The sequence below is a fragment of the Sabethes cyaneus genome, chromosome 2 (genome assembly GCF_943734655.1).
Source record: "Sabethes cyaneus chromosome 2, idSabCyanKW18_F2, whole genome shotgun sequence".
In the NCBI taxonomy this organism is placed as follows: Eukaryota; Metazoa; Arthropoda; class Insecta; order Diptera; family Culicidae; genus Sabethes; species Sabethes cyaneus.
This window is the reverse complement of record NC_071354.1, coordinates 136,681,831-136,699,015: the sequence shown is the minus strand read 5'-3', so window position 1 is coordinate 136,699,015 and position 17,185 is coordinate 136,681,831. Positions and strand designations below refer to the sequence as shown.

Genomic DNA, 17,185 nt, shown 5'->3' with positions numbered 1-17,185 from the left:
GACATATGGTACATTATGCACAAGATGTCGTGTGTGCCAACTACGAAAATTTCACTAAATGTTTTTACCCAGTAATAAAAGCAAAAGGTAAACGATTTGATTCGTAAATCTGTTGTCTGTTGGATATTAGCTTGATATAAAAGTATAAGTAATTGGTTGATATTCAACAGCAATCTTCTTGGTTGTTGTATTTTGTTTTACATTTTACATACAACCTGAATCACACTATACCTAAAACATTGCGAATGTTTACCTGAAATGTTAGGAGTTGGGATTGCGGCAAAATAGTTTATTGTTTTGGTACAGAATCGGAAATTAGTCAATAACCGTATCATAAACAATCAAATTGGTTGTATTAAGCTAAAACTTGGTGGACTACTCCGAATTAGAGCGTTGTGTACAAACTCGGATTCTGACAATTTTTAAGAATGATTTGTAATGGCTCTAAATGTGCAGGTTATTTTAAGGGGGCATAGTACCTTCCACACCATACTTTTTGCCTTATTTCAAATATTTTTTTCTTGATAACGCGAAAGGCGATTCGATTTGGGTTTTTTGCATTCTAAACATTGCATTTTAAAAGTCAGTTTTTAGTCGAAAAATTGACTTAAAACGTTTTTAAAAAATACATAAATTGCAATATCGAAAAAAAAAATCAGAGGGGTTGTGTACAAGACACGACCGCATATATAGGTGACGCAGGACAACGCAAGTCTCTTTGTAGTGATAGTGGCATGTATTCATGCTTGTAATCATTCGATTCTTCATGTATACATGCTATATGCAACATATACATATACATGCTGCATGCGTGTATGTAACATTCATCAAAGCAGTAACATTGCATACGTTCAATTCTCAAAAGATTGTGCATTTGAAAACAAGTTAACAAAATCAAAAACACAAACTATTGCTTTTCTGCTACCTTACTGAAATTAAAGATTGTTTTATTACCCCTGGTTCCCACGTTGAAGGGATTTTACCAATTCAATCCTATTTTATCAACAGCACATCTTTTCACTGCACTTCTAATGAAACAGCAAGCATGCGTATTCACAGAGTCGTATTATAACCGAACACTACAGCTGTAGCACATTTTTCCAACACAGATATCAAATTCGCCGAGGTTTAATCGTCTCGCAGTAAAGAATTTGCGTTCTGTTGGGACGACGAATTTGTGTCATTTTTTCTGGCGCTCTTCCCTAACACAGACATCAAATTGGACTAGGTTTAATCGCGTTCGTAAGAAATCTGTTGGCACAAGGGGGCTTTATCACTCTTTCTGGCGTACTTCCCAAGCAAGGACATCAAAATGGTCTAGGTTTAACCGCGGTGTTAAGAAATCTTGTTGAAATGAGGAAACTTGGTCACTTGTTTTGGCTTACTTCCCAAGCACAGATATCAAATTGGTATAGGTTTAGATCATCACAAAGAATCTTCCAACCAATGACGAAGCGAGAATTTTGGTAAAGCATAGGTTCATTATTTTCAATTTTTCAATAGTTCAACATCAAGAATCCATACTTTTCTTCATTTGGGTCAAATCTTAGAAGATTTTCCGATCGATTGGTGTAAGAATATTGAAAATTGATCGGAAAACCGCTGAGCTATTAGCGCTCAAAACCTTTCATTTTACGTGACGCTCACATTTTTCGATTTTTTGGAATGACACCCTATCTTAAAACTTGCCGTAAGACGTAGTCCTACGTCAAAAGATGGATCAAAGACTAGATAATTTATAATTATAATTTATAATTTATAAGCTTTTAAACAAAAAAGAAGCAAGTGAATTGCATGAGCCTAAAGAAACTGATTAAAGAAGTGAGAGGTAACTCATTTTCGGTTCGTCGAAACCAAGTGGGCTGAATCTCGATGAAAACTTCTGAATCTTTTGCTCGAAAACTTGCGGAGTATCAGTCGATGAACGCGGAAGAAATATTGACTGCAAGCAAACGGCAACAAATATCATCGTATCATCACAAAATCGATCCGTGCTACCTACCAAAAGTACCAGGCAATCAAATTTGTAGCGTACAGTTCATAAAATCTCCTAAATTGAGCTATTAATTAATTTTCTGGAGGGGGTAAGAGAGCAATTTTATGGAGGGCGTAAGAGGGGCGGGCTCCTATACAAATGAAACAAATATCCTCAAAACTCGAGAACTAATCAAGCAAATGGAACCAAATTTGGCATGTGGGGGTTTTTGCAGGCAATTTTTTCTATGGTGAATTGTAACCTGTCCTCTCTCTAGGAGGTAGGGGGCTTCCATGCAAATAATATACGAATTTCCTCATAACTCGAGAATTAATCAAGCAAATGGAACCAAATTTGGCATGTGGGGGTTTCAGAAGGCAAGAATTTTCTCTATGGTGTACTGAGACCCCTTCCGCTTCTAAGAGGGCGGGCTTCCATACAAATGAAATACAAATTTCTTCATAACTTTAGAACTAATCAAGCAAATGGAACCAAATTTGGCATGTGGGTGTTTTTGGAGGCATGAATTTATTTTATGATGGTTTGAGACCACTGAGCCCGGTGTTAGGAAGATTAGGACTCTCATGAAATGAAACAGACATTTTTGCGTATGTGCCATATTTTCTGCTATGTAACCAAATCGTACTGTTTTGACATCCCTTCTGGGGTCCCTCAGGGCAGCATTTTAGGACCATTGATTTTTGTACTTTTTGTAAACGATCTCTGTGACAGCCTGAAGTCGGAAAAATTATTATATGCCGATGATTTGAAATCAGCACTATCACCGCTTCTTCCAACCGGGATGCTCTACAACGCGATGTGAATATCCTGCTGCATTGGTACCATATAAACGGAATGGAGGTAAACGTAACTAAATGTAGCGTAATCACTTTCTCTCGCTAGCGTAATCCTTTACATTTCACGTATGTCATGAACGGAAGTGAATTAAAACGTACCAGCTCTGTCAAAGATCTGGGTGTTACACTTAACAGCAAGTTAATGTTCGATGAGCACATCAGCACAATAACGTCTAAAGCATATGCTGTGCTTGGTTTTATTCGACGAAACGCTTCGGATTTCAGCGATACCTACGCTTTAAAAACGCTCTACTGCTCTCTAGTCCGCAGTATTTTGGAATATGCCGCACCAGTGTGGACGCCGTACCAAACAGGACAGATTAAAAAAATTGAAAGCGTCCAACGTTCTTTTATCCGTTTTGCTCTGCGTCGCTTGCCGTGGCAGGATCCTCTACGGCTTCCAGCTTACGAAAATAGATGTCGTTTGATAAAACTGAATACGCTTACCGAAAGAAGACGAACATCTCAGATACTAGTCATATACGACCTTTTAATGGGAAATATCGACAATAATTATCTCCTGGAAGAAATCAATATTCATGTGCCCCGTCGGACTCTCCGGTATCGAACGCTGCTTTGGACTCCGGTTCATCGAACCCAATACGGACAAAATAGTCCCTTACATTTATGCTGTAGACTGTTTAATGAGGTGAATCATGTGTTCGACTTTCATGTTAGTAAATCTAGTTTTAAGAAAGTAATTCAAAATTTAAATTAGTTAAGCTAGAATTGATCTGTACTGTACCCCTGTGTGCCGAAGACTGTAGAATAAATAAATAAAGTAACAAGCGGAAAGCTGTGAAAGTAAACTAGTAAAACCTTTTCGGAGCAAAAGAAGTGAATCGACACCGCTAACTTACGTGCCTGTTGCCATTCATGTCAAAAGAAAAGGACTTTCGAATGGCACGTCATATTTGCGATGAACGTGCTTTGGTTTTAATGTTATTTGTAACCAATGGCCCTTTTGAAGGCCACAAGTGAGTTAAAGCAAGATTATTGAAACATGTCAAGCTACGCATAATCATGTTTAATACAACAATTTGTGGGCTGGTCATTCATTACTATTTCAACCTATCTGATGCACACAAGTGATTTGAAAAGAAATCTCTGTCTCAATGGTTGCAGGCGTTGTACTTATGAACCCCCGTCCACGTATTTTCAAAGCCACCATTGCATTCAATGAAGAATTGAATCTGAATATTTCGCTCTTTACATTCACTTAAACAATGGCACTGACAGATTCTTATATACATACTAGAGGACCCGGCAAACTTCGTACTGCCACAAATTAGACCGAATATTTCAGATTGTAAAATTCAGATGAACTGAGAGAGCTGCTGGTTTTTAGAAAAAGGAGTGTACTAACGGTATAGGTAGAATTTTGTAATTTTTTGAAGATTCCAACGTTTGATGTAGTCTATAACTCTGGATTTTCAGAGATCGTGTATATCTAACAACCGTATTAAGCCATTAGCAAGATATGAAAATTTGACAAAATCTCAAAATTTATAGCTAGTAGATGATATAAAGTCAGTTGCGTAATTTCAATAATATGCTTTAATAGTCGCTTTTCAGTGATTTCAAAGTTCACGGATCGGAAGGTAAGTGTGTTCTAGTCAAATCAGCACTAGAACTTTTGGAGTATTCATTCAATCCATCCTAGAAATGATGAAAATTAGAATGGCTTTACTTACTACGACGGGAATTAGAAATAAACCCTTCCAATAAAAAAATTTCTATTTTCTAGAATTGAAAAAGTACTATTCCCCCATAATCATTAAAACAAGCACTAGGTCCAATGGGAGGGAGTCCATTGACAAATAATAGTAAAACATAATTTTAACTTACGTTCAGAAACTTCTGATATTTTATATTCACTTCGGGATGTTCCCAATGGAATCGTTTTACTTTTGGTCACTTTGTACTCAGAGATGCCAACATTTTTTCTCAGAACTCAGTATGCAAAGGAGATAAAAATCAGGATATTTCAGGATTTTTTTTAGGGAAGCCATATGTCCAAATTTTCATACTAAAAATTCTCTCACATTGCTGCTTATGCATTGACTATCTACCACAGTCGCAATTACACGAAATTTGGAATGAAAATGGACGTCCTTGACCTTTCGTTACTCGCGGCAACATCGATTCATAGGCAAGGTAAAACAGAACGAAATTCACTTGAATACTAACACCACATGACGAAAAACTTATGAAACCTTGTCTACCGATCAAAAGCTATTGGTCTGCAGATGAACCTGGCTGAACAGTGATTTTCTGTATTTCCACAGTTCCGAGATATACCGAGTTTAAGTTAACGTTCCACAGGTGTTGTACAAAATTTCAACATCGCGAGTAATCGTGGGGTAAGACGGCATTGAAGTGTCTAGTTTCATCTTCGCAGGGTTCAATTTCAGCAGAGTAAGCGCTAAACGAAAGTGACCACAAAGTAATGAGCTATAGAAAAATAGAGATAGCCTCTTCTAGCGCATAACGCTGGAGAGTAGAAAAATGAGGGTTATGTTTCTACAGGTTTTTAGTTCAAATATATAAAAATCAGGAGAAATCAGGATTTTTTTCCAAAATCAGGATAAAAGAGCGACTTGTCAGGATATCAGAAAATAGACCAAAAAATCTGGATAATCCTGAAAAATCAGGAACATTGGCATCTCTGTTTGTACTTAATCGATGAAACGATTGTACTGTTTTTCTTCGTAGTTTGCTTGCTCATATAAGATGTTAATACAGTTAGCAAGATTTCTCGTAAACGGCTGAACCGAGCAGTATCCAGTTTTTACAATAGCTTTTTAAATATATTTTCAATAACCAACCGAAGGCTTTTACGCACAGATAATTGTTTCCCATTTCATAAGCAATTTATAGATTTATAGCGTTTATAATATTTTTGAATTGAGAAGATTGTTGCTTACTTCATTGGATAATGAAACAACAATAACAATGAACAGTTTCCCAAAAGAGGAATCACGTCCGGAGTTTATCAGGCAGGTGTAGCGCAAACATAATTGGTCGATACAGAGAATCCCGCATGCTCTCGTGAGTTTTATTGTCGCTTTTGTTGAATAGCGGGCGGACAGTGAACTGAGCCAGCAGAATAGAAAGTTGCTCTATACCTCATCGTTCGAGCTTCGAGGTGAAGGACGAACGTCAGAAAAATTCTTTCGAAGAAATTTCTCCTCTGATACACTGGAATAACCGGTTTTGTTTATCTTGCGCCTGAGTCGCGCTTTTGAGTGATAATTGGTAGTAAGCTTTGGAAGATCATCTTATGTTCTCATAGTCGCTTTCTAAAAAATGTGTACTCTTTTAGTGCATCAGGATTTTGGAACGAAGATGATACAGCAATAAAACAGTATAGCACCAAGAATTATATTTGTGAAATCTCTGGTCCAACTATCACGGGCAAGTTTAATATCAAACATTCATATCAAACTTTAATTTTGTTCAAAAGGAATGGCCAACGCTCATTGATGTAAACAGCGGGTAATATTTATAAGTTTGCTTTTATTTAACATAGACTCAACATTGTAACCTTCGAACTGTTAAAGTAATACAGGTCGGACTCGATTATCAGGGTGAATTTTTTTTATAACGTTAAACACGTTTTGAACGTAAATACATTTCAAAAAACCTTCTACAAAATTTTTTTTTCACCCGGATAATCGAGTCTGACCTGTAATTAAAAACCGAGCTTTCGTCCTGCATGACGAAAGAAAGTAAAGTTTTCGTATTTTTAACGTAGAGCAACGTTTTTGTTTTCTATATTGGCATGTACTTGTAACGAAAAGCGGTTCTGTTTTGCAAGCTCAGCCATTATACAATGGATTTTATAGATATCTGCATCAATGGATCAGAAATTTTTCTAAGCATTGATTGATATAGCAAATATAATAGTAATTTGTCAAATCACTTAAGGGGTTATATACAGTTAGAATTTTCGAAAAATCGATTTTCTGTTTATATCATTTTCGTAGTGTACATATATTTAAGTATGCACACAGAAAATTTCATACCAACCCGGCAAATAATAACAAAGTTAAACGCATATTTGTAACGATGTGTCAGAGCGATTGCAGAAGAAATGCGAAACGTTGAACGCGCGTTTCTCAAAACTGTGTTTTAAAAGTCGGTGAGCAAGATTTCTCGAAAACGGCTGAACCGAATCACTAAATTTTGACACAAGTGTTCTAAGGATATATTCTACAGATTAATTGAAGGTTTTTCCTCACCGATTGATATTTCTAATTTTATGGACAATTTAAGAGCAAAATTTACCCCAAGAATCGATTTTTTATGTTTAACAAACCGCCATTTCGTCAAAAATGATCATATTGCTAAATAGATTGATCGTAATCTATAGACAATATATTTTATCACCGATTCCTTTTTGGTTTTTCGATTATTTAGTCCAAAGATATCGTGCTCACCGAAAGACGCATTATTTTAGAAGAGTTCCAGGAGATTAACTATTACTGATCTCACAAAAACCATTGATTCCATAGCCCTGCTCGGGAACTTCAATTTGCCGAATCTTTTATGGAACTTCGACTCCGATATAAATAGCTATATGCCAACGAACGTATCCTCAGAACGGCTGGTAAACGTCTGAATAATGCATACCGTCGGTGCCTTGTGCACGTGTAGGCATAAAATAGACCCTACAATGGTTCATAGCCTCTTATTCAGCAACTCCTATTCCTACCTCCTCGTGGTACCAGCCGGGATACGAGCAACCTTGGTGGAGATCGGGTAACCAACCCCGGTGGAAGCCAAGGTCGTATGCTGACAGGAAAGGAGGGCTCTTTCGAGCTTCGTTGGCCCTCCGGCGAAACAGGGGGTTGGTGTAGCAGGTTTTGCAAGCCGTCACCACGAAAAATACTAAAGCACGGAACGAAGAACAAATAAATTCTTACTGGAACAATCGGAATAGACCCACGCGACGAAAAAGGACTATGGATTGGAAACTCGGGACGTGCAACTGCCGATCTCTCAACTTCCAAGGGAGCCGCAAGTTCGACGTCGTAGCGCTGCAGGAGTTATGCTGGAAGAGCTCAACGGTACGTACGTTCAGAGATGGACATACCATCTACCAGAGCTGCGGCAACACGCACGAGCTGGGTACAGCTTTCATAGTGATGGGCGAGATGCGGAAACGGGTGATTGGGTGGTGGCCAATCAATCCTCGAATGTGCAGGTTGAGAATCAAGGGGCGATTCTTCAATATAAGCATCATCAACGTGCACAGCCCTCACCTCAGAAGTACCGATGACGACAAGGATGAGTTCTATGCGCAGTTGGAGAGTGAATACGACTGCTGCCCGAAACATGATATCAAGAGCGTCATCGGGGATTTCAATGCTCAGGTCGGCCAGGAGGAGGAATACAAACCGGTGATTGGAAGGTTCAGTGCACACCAACGGACCAATGAAATGGGCCTAAGACTTATCGACTTTGCCGCCTCCAAGAATATGGCCGTACGTAGTACCTTTTTCCAGCACAGAATCCACCATAAGTATAGCTGGAGGTCACCAAATCAGACAGAATCACAGATCGACCACGTTTTGATCGACAGTCGGCACTTCTCAGACATTATCGACGTCAGATCCTATTGAAGCGCTAACGTTGACTCGGACCACTACCTAGTGATGAACCTAGTTAGATCTCGCGCGGCTGAAGCAGCCAGACGTCGCCGCAAACTACGCGCATTTGCTCGAAGCTGCACTGCCGGAAGAGGACGAGCTGGACGAAGCCCCTCTCGAGGACTGTTGGAACACTATCAGAACAGCCATCAGCAGTGTAGCGGAGAGCTCCATCGGGCATGTGGCCCGGAATCAGCGGAACGATTGGTTTGACGATGAATGTAGGAGGGTGATGGATGAGGAGAACGCTGCGTGGGCGGCCAAGATGCGCAGTGCCACACGACAGAGCATGGAAAGACACAAACAGAAGAAGATGCAGCGAAACCAAATCTTTCGGGAGAAAAAGCGCTACCGGGAAGAGCAGGAATATGCAGAGTTGGAGCAGCTGCATCGTTCTCAGGAAACGCGAAAGTTCTACCAGAAACTGAACGGATCCCGCAAAGGCTTTGTACCGCGAGCCGAAATGTGTCGGGATAAGACTGGCAGTATTCTGACGGACGATCGTGAGGTGACCGATAGGTGGAAGCAGCACTGCGACAAACACCTGAATGGCGCCCAGGCGGAGAGCCATGGCGGCGGGGAAAGCGGTTTCGACGGTGCAACAAACGGGGAAGAGGTGCCAGCCCCAACGATTGAGCAGGCCATCATGCAGCTAAAGAACAACAAGTCAGCTGGAAAAGATGGCATCGGAGCGGAGCTTATCAAAATGGGACCAGAAAAGCTGGCCGTTTGTCTACACTAATTGTTAGAATTTGGAATACGGAACAGCTACCGGAGGAGTGGAAAGATGGGGTTATCTGCCCGATCTATAAAAAGGGCGACAAGTTGGACTGTGAGAACTATCGAGCGATCACCGTTCTCAATGCCGCCTATAAAGTGCTGTCCCAAATCATTTTCCGCTGTCTATCACCAATTGCGAATAGATTTGTGGGAACTTATCAAGCCGGCTTCGTCGAAGGTCGGTCTAGAGCGGATCAAATATTTACACTGCGGCAAATCCTCCAAAAGGGCCGTGAATACAGAGTTCCCACGCATCATTTATTCGTTGACTTCAAAGCCGCATATGATACCATTGACCGGAAAGAGCTATGGAAAATCATGAACGAGAACAGCTTTCCCAGGAAGCTCATCAAACTGATTAAATCTACGATGGATGGTACACAGTGCTGTATTCGGATTTCGGGTGGATTGTCAAGTTCATTCGAATCACACAGAGGGCTTCGTCAAGGTGATGGTCTTTCGTGCCTGCTGTTCAACATAGCGCTACAAGGTGTTATGAACCGAGCGGATATCAACACGCGGGGCACGATATTCAACAAATCTAGTCAATTCGTCTGCTTTGCCGATGACATGGATATTATCGGCAGAACATCTGTGGCGGTGGCTGAACAGTACACCAGACTAAAGCGCGAAGCAGAAAAGATTGGGTTAAAGGTAAATACATCTAGAACAAAGTACATGCTGGCCAGCGGAACCGAGGCCGAACGACACCGCTTGGGCAGTAGTATATTGATAGACGGCGATGAGTTTGAGGTAGTCGATGAATTTGTCTACCTTGGCTCACTGGTAACGGCGGACAGTGATACCAGCCGTGAGATTCGGAGGCGTATTATCAGCGGAAGTCGTGCTTACTATGGGCTCCACAAGCAATTGCGGTCGAGCAGTCTAAGTCCCCGTACAAAGTGCACCCTGTACAAGACGCTTATTAGACCGGTTGTTCTCTACGGGCATGAAACATGGACAATGCTCGAGGAGGACCTGCGGGTGCTCGGAGTTTTCGAACGACGAGTGCTAAGAACGATCTTCGGCGGCGTACAGGAGAACGGAGTATGGAGGCGGAGGATGAACCATGAACTCGCACAGCTCTATGGCGAACCCAGTATCCAGAAGGTGGCTAAAGCTGGACGGATACGATGGGCAGGGGATGTTGCAAGAATGCCGGACAACTACCCTGCAAAGATGGTGTTCGCCTCAAATCCGGTAGGAACAAGACGACCAGGAGCGCAGCGAGCAAGATGGTTAGACCAGGTGGAGCGAGATCTGGCGGAGAGTACTCGGTGTCCGAGGAATTGGAGAGCGGTAGCCCTCAACCGAGTTACATGGAGAAACTTTGTTCAACAGGCTTTGTCTTAGGATGGCAAGCCACCTAAGTAAGTAAGTAAGTATCCTCAGAACAGGAGGCCGCCCTAACGGAATCGTTGTTAGGAAATGGTCTTATGCAGATTTTCAACTTGCCTAACCAAAAGGGTAGACTTGGCGTTTGTGAGCAACGTGAATTCCTGTGAAATCATTGAGCCACCACCTCGAATTCTTAGAATTGACGCACCATAGACCATTCATTCTAATACTCGACGTTCGAAACACCGTTTACGAAAAATCAGTTGACGCGTGACAAATGATTTCTCCCGAGGTGACTACGATGTCGTTAATGATGTTATAGCAAGTATTAACTGGCGCAGTCTTCTAGCGCAATGTTCTACTGATGAGGCAGTTCAGCGTTTTCCAGAACAATCAATCTCTTGACCGATGAACACGTTTCGGTAAAAAAACAATGCAAAATGTCTACCAGAATTGAACTATTCTTGCAACCGTCTAAAGAAAGCTCGCAAACGCTTTTTTAAAGATAAATCAGACCAGAACAAACAAATCGAGCAATTTCGTCATATCGAGTAACAGTACGAAGTACAGCGGAATGCCTGTTACCGAGAATACATAAATAGATACAATAAATAGTCGTAGGCAGTCAAGTGGAATCCCGTCAAGTGTCTTTTATAAGGATAGTAAAGTATCTAAAGCTAAATATTCTGCGAATTTGTTTGTCTGATTTCTTTCAAACTGTATACTGCAACGACCCGCCACTATTTAAAGCTAAGCAATCAGCAATATACAAATGATTAACTTGTTTCTTCTTTCGGTAACACTATCGACAAACGAAGTGCGATAGACACCGCAGTGGACTCTTTTAAAGGTCCGGGATCCTGAAATTAAACTATAATTCCAGGTTTCGTATTCTACTAAGACGCTCCAAAAACTTCAGTCCGGGATCCGATGGTCTATCTCCATTATTCTTGAAACAATCTGCCAAAACGTTGGCGTTGCCATTAACGATGATTTTTAATAACTCTCAGTAGCGGAGTCTTTCCACAGGCATGGTAACATGCTTTTATTAAGGGGGCATAGTACCTTTTCAATTTTTAAAAACCGAATTCTTTTTTATTGATTATTTCGAAAGATTAACATTTTGACCATATGTGTTTGAAGCCGTTTGGATGAATTCTAAAAATTAACAAAGTTACAGCTATTTGAACCGCGCAAGTCTGAAGCGATTACACAGCGAATAAAAACTTCAACGCTGTTTTTCTCGAAACCAGGTTTTGAAAGTCGGACCATAAATATCTCAAGAACGGTTTTAGCAATTCTCATGATTCTTTTTTTGTTTTAAAGCCAACAAAATTATCTAGTGTTTGACCCATCCTTTTTTCGATACTGCAATTTTTGTATTTTTTAGAAATGTTTAAAGTCAATTTTTTCGACTAAAAACCTTACTTTTATGTTTGAATGTCCGCCATTTTATTATGCGTTCGAATTTTATAAAAAGGATGGGTCAAACACGACATAATTTAATATACTTTCACGTCGTTTTGGAATTTTTCAATTCGAGTAGGCCCCCCAGCGCCAATCCATGGTACCGCAATTCATGTTTTTTTGGAATGATTATCTTCAAGGAGCCGTAGGGGAATGGGAAAAAGGGTTCTAATATGAAAACAAAATTGTAAGTATTAGTATAAAATGCAATGTTTTATTTAAAAGTAAAAAACCGATTCGATTGACCTTTCGCGTTATCGAGAAAAAAATATTTGAAATAAGGCAAAAAATTTGGTGTAAAAGGTACCATGCCCAATTCATGATTGCGGTAGCACGAACAACGTCGAAAAATACAGAGGTACCGTCATCCGGGGATACTTGCAACACTTTTGAACTTTGACTTCATATAACTTCCGAAGAGTACCGTTTAGATTCAGGTGTAAGTAGCCAAAACTTGTATAGTGGTCAGTATGATTATGATTATGATTGATTTATGATTATGAGAAAAATTATCAACTAAATGAATCTGTAGAATGAACCGAAAATAGGGGTGTTGCAAGTTACCCAGTAAACGGAGTTACTTGCAACACTTTTCTGATTTTACGTTTCTAACGATTTTAAACTTGATTTCAAACCGCGAATGAGTATTTTTAGATATTTTGAGTATATTTCTAGTAAAGCAAGAGATACTGGAGGCATGTTTTGTTTCCCAACTTTGTTTATCGCTTTTTTTAAGATATTCGGTGAAAATGCAGCATGTCGGCGAACTTCAAATGGGCGTTTCAAGGCACATGGAATTTTTCATAATTTTAATTTTTCTGGAGATGGCAGTAGACAAAATAACATCGTACAGATGCAAACTTACTTTGTACGTACTGTATTTTACGATAATTATCTATTTTACAAGTGCTGCAAGCCGCGCCATATTGGAAGTAACAACACGAATTCATCGTAACTTCTCCAAGTTCAAAATATAAATAAAGCTCAAAGTTGCTATTTGTTAGCTTACTTGATGCACTAATTGTGTACAGGAGCTGACGCAACTTTGCGCATCCATTTTTGCTACTCTGAAAGTGCAATTATTTTCCAATCGTATAAAAACAAGCAAATCAATAATATAATGGATTAACCCTAACTAAACAATAGTTAACGTCCCTTCTTTAAAACGTCATTGGCTACAAAGGGTTATGTTAACAAACAAATGCGTTAGAGTTGTCAAAAGCGCGATGCGCAGAAGTGTTGCAAGTAACCCCGGTGTTGCAAGCATCCCCGGATAACGGTATCTCAGTTCCAAACAGCATCTTAAAAGTTTTTGAGAAGATTGTGCATCATTCGTTATACTCCCCTGTCCGCCATGTAATAACTGACTATCAACATGGATTTGTGAGGAACCGATTAACCGTCTCCAACCTGATGAGTTTTGTAATCAATACGCTAAAACGCATAGAGAAACTTCAACAGATAGATGCAATATATGTAGACTTCTCCAAGGCATTCGACAAGGTACCGGATTTATTAGCAATTGAAAAGTTGAAGCCCGTTGGCTAAATCGTACGGAACTAAATCGTACTGTTTCAATATACGTCCTGGAGTACCACAAGGCAATATTCTAGGCCCATTGATTTTTGTACTTTTCGTAAACGATATCTGTGATAGCCTAGTGTCCGAGAAGTTGCTATATGCCTATGATCTCAAAATTCTCCGTGCTGTCACAACTGCTCTCGATCACGACGCTTTACAACGTGATGTGAATAGCCTTTTGCACGGGCTCCTCATAAACGGGATGGAGGTTAAGTGCATCAAAATGTACCGTCATAACTTTCTCCCGTCTTCGTAACCCTCGACATTTCAAATTATCTCATGAACGCACGTGAAATGAAACGTTGTAGCTCTGCCAAAGATCTGGGAGTCACACTTGACTGTAAGCTAAAGTTCGATAATAACGTAATTAGAACGTCAAAAGCGTACTCGGCTCCATTCGACGGACCGCTTCGGATTTCAATGATATCTAGGCTTTAAAAATGCTTTACTGCATCTTAGTTCGAAGTATTTTGGAATATGCAGCACATACCGTATCACATAGGAAAAATTAATAAAATTGAAAGAGTGCAACGTTGTTTCATACGTGTTGTCTTGCGTCGTTTACCTTGGCAAGACCCTTTACGCCTTCCAGCTTGCGAAAATCGTTGTCGGTTGATAAAATTTAGTACGCTTACCCAAAGAAGAGCTGAGACGAAGACGTTGCATATTTACGAGCTGTTAATGGGAATTATCGATAGTAGTTATCTCTTAGATGAAATAAATCTGCACGTGCGCAATCGAATTCTCCGGAATCGAACATTTCTCTGGACACCAGCTTATCGAACCCAATATGGCCAGAAAAATCCTTTACATTATTGCTGAAGGTTATTTAACAAGGTAAATCATGTGTCCGGTTTCAATGTTAGCACAACTAGATTTAAAACTTTGATTGAAAATGTAAATTAGTTTTAAGAAACAATTAGTCTGTACTGTCTTGTGCCGATGACTGTAGAGCAATGAATAAATAATAGTACCATGTTTTCATGTAAGACTTCAGTTTCAAATAAATTCTTAGAGTATTTGATATAACCGATTGAAGAAAAAAGATGGTTGCGCTTTTTTCTTTAACAGTTTACTTTCAGGACATTAACCTCGTATAGGTTCAATGATTATAAAATTGATTGAAAAGAAAGAATAATTTTAAACTTTTACAAAATTCTTTACCTTTAGGACATTAAAATTGGTCTAGGTTTAATATTGACCTGAGCTAACAGAAAGACTTGGCCACTTTTTCTAAAATCGAGATAAGTCATTTCGCCGTCGTCATACCGGGTCTGGGAAGCAAAAGCGCGCTTACATGTGATTAACTGATTCGTTCGTTCTTCACAGTGCCTGATATTTATGCATATTTCAATAGTTACCTCTTATTCCCATTTACATTTATACTAAAATTAGGTACCAAAAAATCTACAAATAATAGTGATAGCAGAAAGACTGCAATAGATAAAAGAAATCGATCGCAAATCTTTCCAAAAGATTTACAACGTCATCGTTTATGACTGACGATTGTTCGATCGTTGTTAGTTGCTATGTATGAACCCAAAGTGGACGAACAATCAAAGAAGAATACGATTCTGAATTTTAATAAACTGATCTAATAATGTACTGATATAATAATGATCATTCTGTACAACCTTAAGTATGTATGGTTGGAGATCTTAAAACTTTTATTAGTTGCATATTTTAAATGCAAAATGCAACTACAGGTCGGACTCGATCATCCGGGTGAAGAAAAATATTTTATTTTTCAATGGTAAACACGTTTTAAAAAATCCATTTAAAAGAACACGTAACGTAACGTAGCGTAAGTAAAGTAATAATTAACGTATAGTGCGTAACGATTCTCTATTGGCTCTAACAATCTCACCAGGTTGAACGTTCGACGATTCGAACCTACGACGACTGGCTTATTATATCAGAGTCGTACCTTCAGGCCAACTGTGCACATTCTACGCTATTCGACTTAATTTAACATTCATTTCCTTTGGATATGGATACATTGCTCCAGGTTTGGGGTTTCGTGGTACATGAATGCAGAGAGAAATAAGAGAGAAAAGAGTTGCCGCGCGAAGAAAGGTGAACACCCGGCAGGATTTTTTCTTCTGCCATCTGTTTCTGGTTGCACTCGGGCTAGAAAAACAGTACTCTTTCAGATTCCGAACCGTATACAACTAGTTGCGCGTTTACCGTCCATTTTGTCGCGGAAAAAATAAATTTTTAAAAGTTTTTGAACGGAACGTATTTTTAGAAAGTCAGATCAAATACGGATTACTACAATGAATTATTTAATTTTACTGGTAAGCACAGTGATTCAGTACGATTTGTAAAAATAACGGTATCAGTATCAGCAGTATCAGTAACCAACAAATATGTTTCCTGAGATATGCAAATTTCGTTCCACTTTCCATTGACACTTGAGTGAAAATGATGTTACAAAGCTCCCAGCAACTTACTTAGCGAAATGAGTTGGGAACCTGTGAGTTATACGCATGGAACACAATAGCGAGCGACTACTTACTCCCATGGTGAAATGTGTTACTAGGTCAAACAGCAATGGGAAACTGTTATTTTAAATTGAATGATAAAAACTGATCACATCAAAAGTACAATGAATGATAAAATAGTGTCAAAATAACTTACCTCTAGCAAAACGTCACGTGGAAAAAATGCTGGAACATATCAGTTAAAAGTGAAATTTAATTGATTTAATCCTCAGATTTTATGTTAGTTTCGAACGAACTGAATATCGAGGGTTCCGCTCTTGATGACGGAGTCTTTTGCTGTTAATCGTGTAGATAGTGATTGGTAGTAGAAAACAGTTTTCGCACGACGTGTAACCGCCATTGATGGATCTTGGGATAGGTTATTACTGGATTGAGTGGAATACTTTCATATTGTGCATATTTCTTCTGAGAGCAAGACCTAGATAATTGAACTGATATGAATGAATGTGAAGCCAAATTTTAGTCAAGAAGCAAATTTAAGCGAATAAGTTTTGCTTTATCTTGAAATTTTTAATTACTGTAGACGAGAATTACAGAATATTGTTGAATAAGATTATCTGCTAACTACTACAATAAGGGGTATAAGAAACAAAATATCCAATTAAAAAATGTTTAATTCTGTTAAACTAGGTTACCAAAGTAGAACATCTTCAAATGGATATACATACTATGTCTACAAAAAATTTATTGATTAGAGGTTTTTTTCGGATTTTTTTTTGTGGTTTATACGTAAAAATAATCGCGATAATATTTCTTTCATTTGTTTGATTTGATGTTGGATGATATGTTTTTGGGCTTATTTTATATGCTACGGAGTAAGCATAACGATACACCCTAAGTTGCTTAGATGCTTGTTGAGTAATTTTTCATTCTGAAAAGATCTTCGTCCTGAAATCACTGTCGTGAGAGCTGGTCAACATCCACTACTAATAACCACTTGAGTTATAATTTTTCTTTTTTCAAACGGATAAAAACTTACTTTACCAACCGAGAGCCTGGGTGGCTCTTACCGTATCAAGAATTTATCTC

General features: G+C 39.0%; 1 protein-coding gene across 1 annotated transcript in view; it reads left to right on the top strand.

Annotated features, from left to right (window-relative positions):
• Window positions 1–2,830: 2,830 nt before the first annotated feature.
• Window positions 2,831–17,185, top strand: part of LOC128736044 (uncharacterized) — a 35,207-nt gene continuing 20,852 nt past the window's right edge. Inside the window, exons 1-2 of the mRNA XM_053830528.1 lie at window positions 2,831–2,836; window positions 2,879–3,529. Coding sequence (XP_053686503.1) covers window positions 2,831–2,836; window positions 2,879–3,529 — 657 coding nt within the window. The remainder of the gene's footprint in view (window positions 2,837–2,878; window positions 3,530–17,185) is intronic.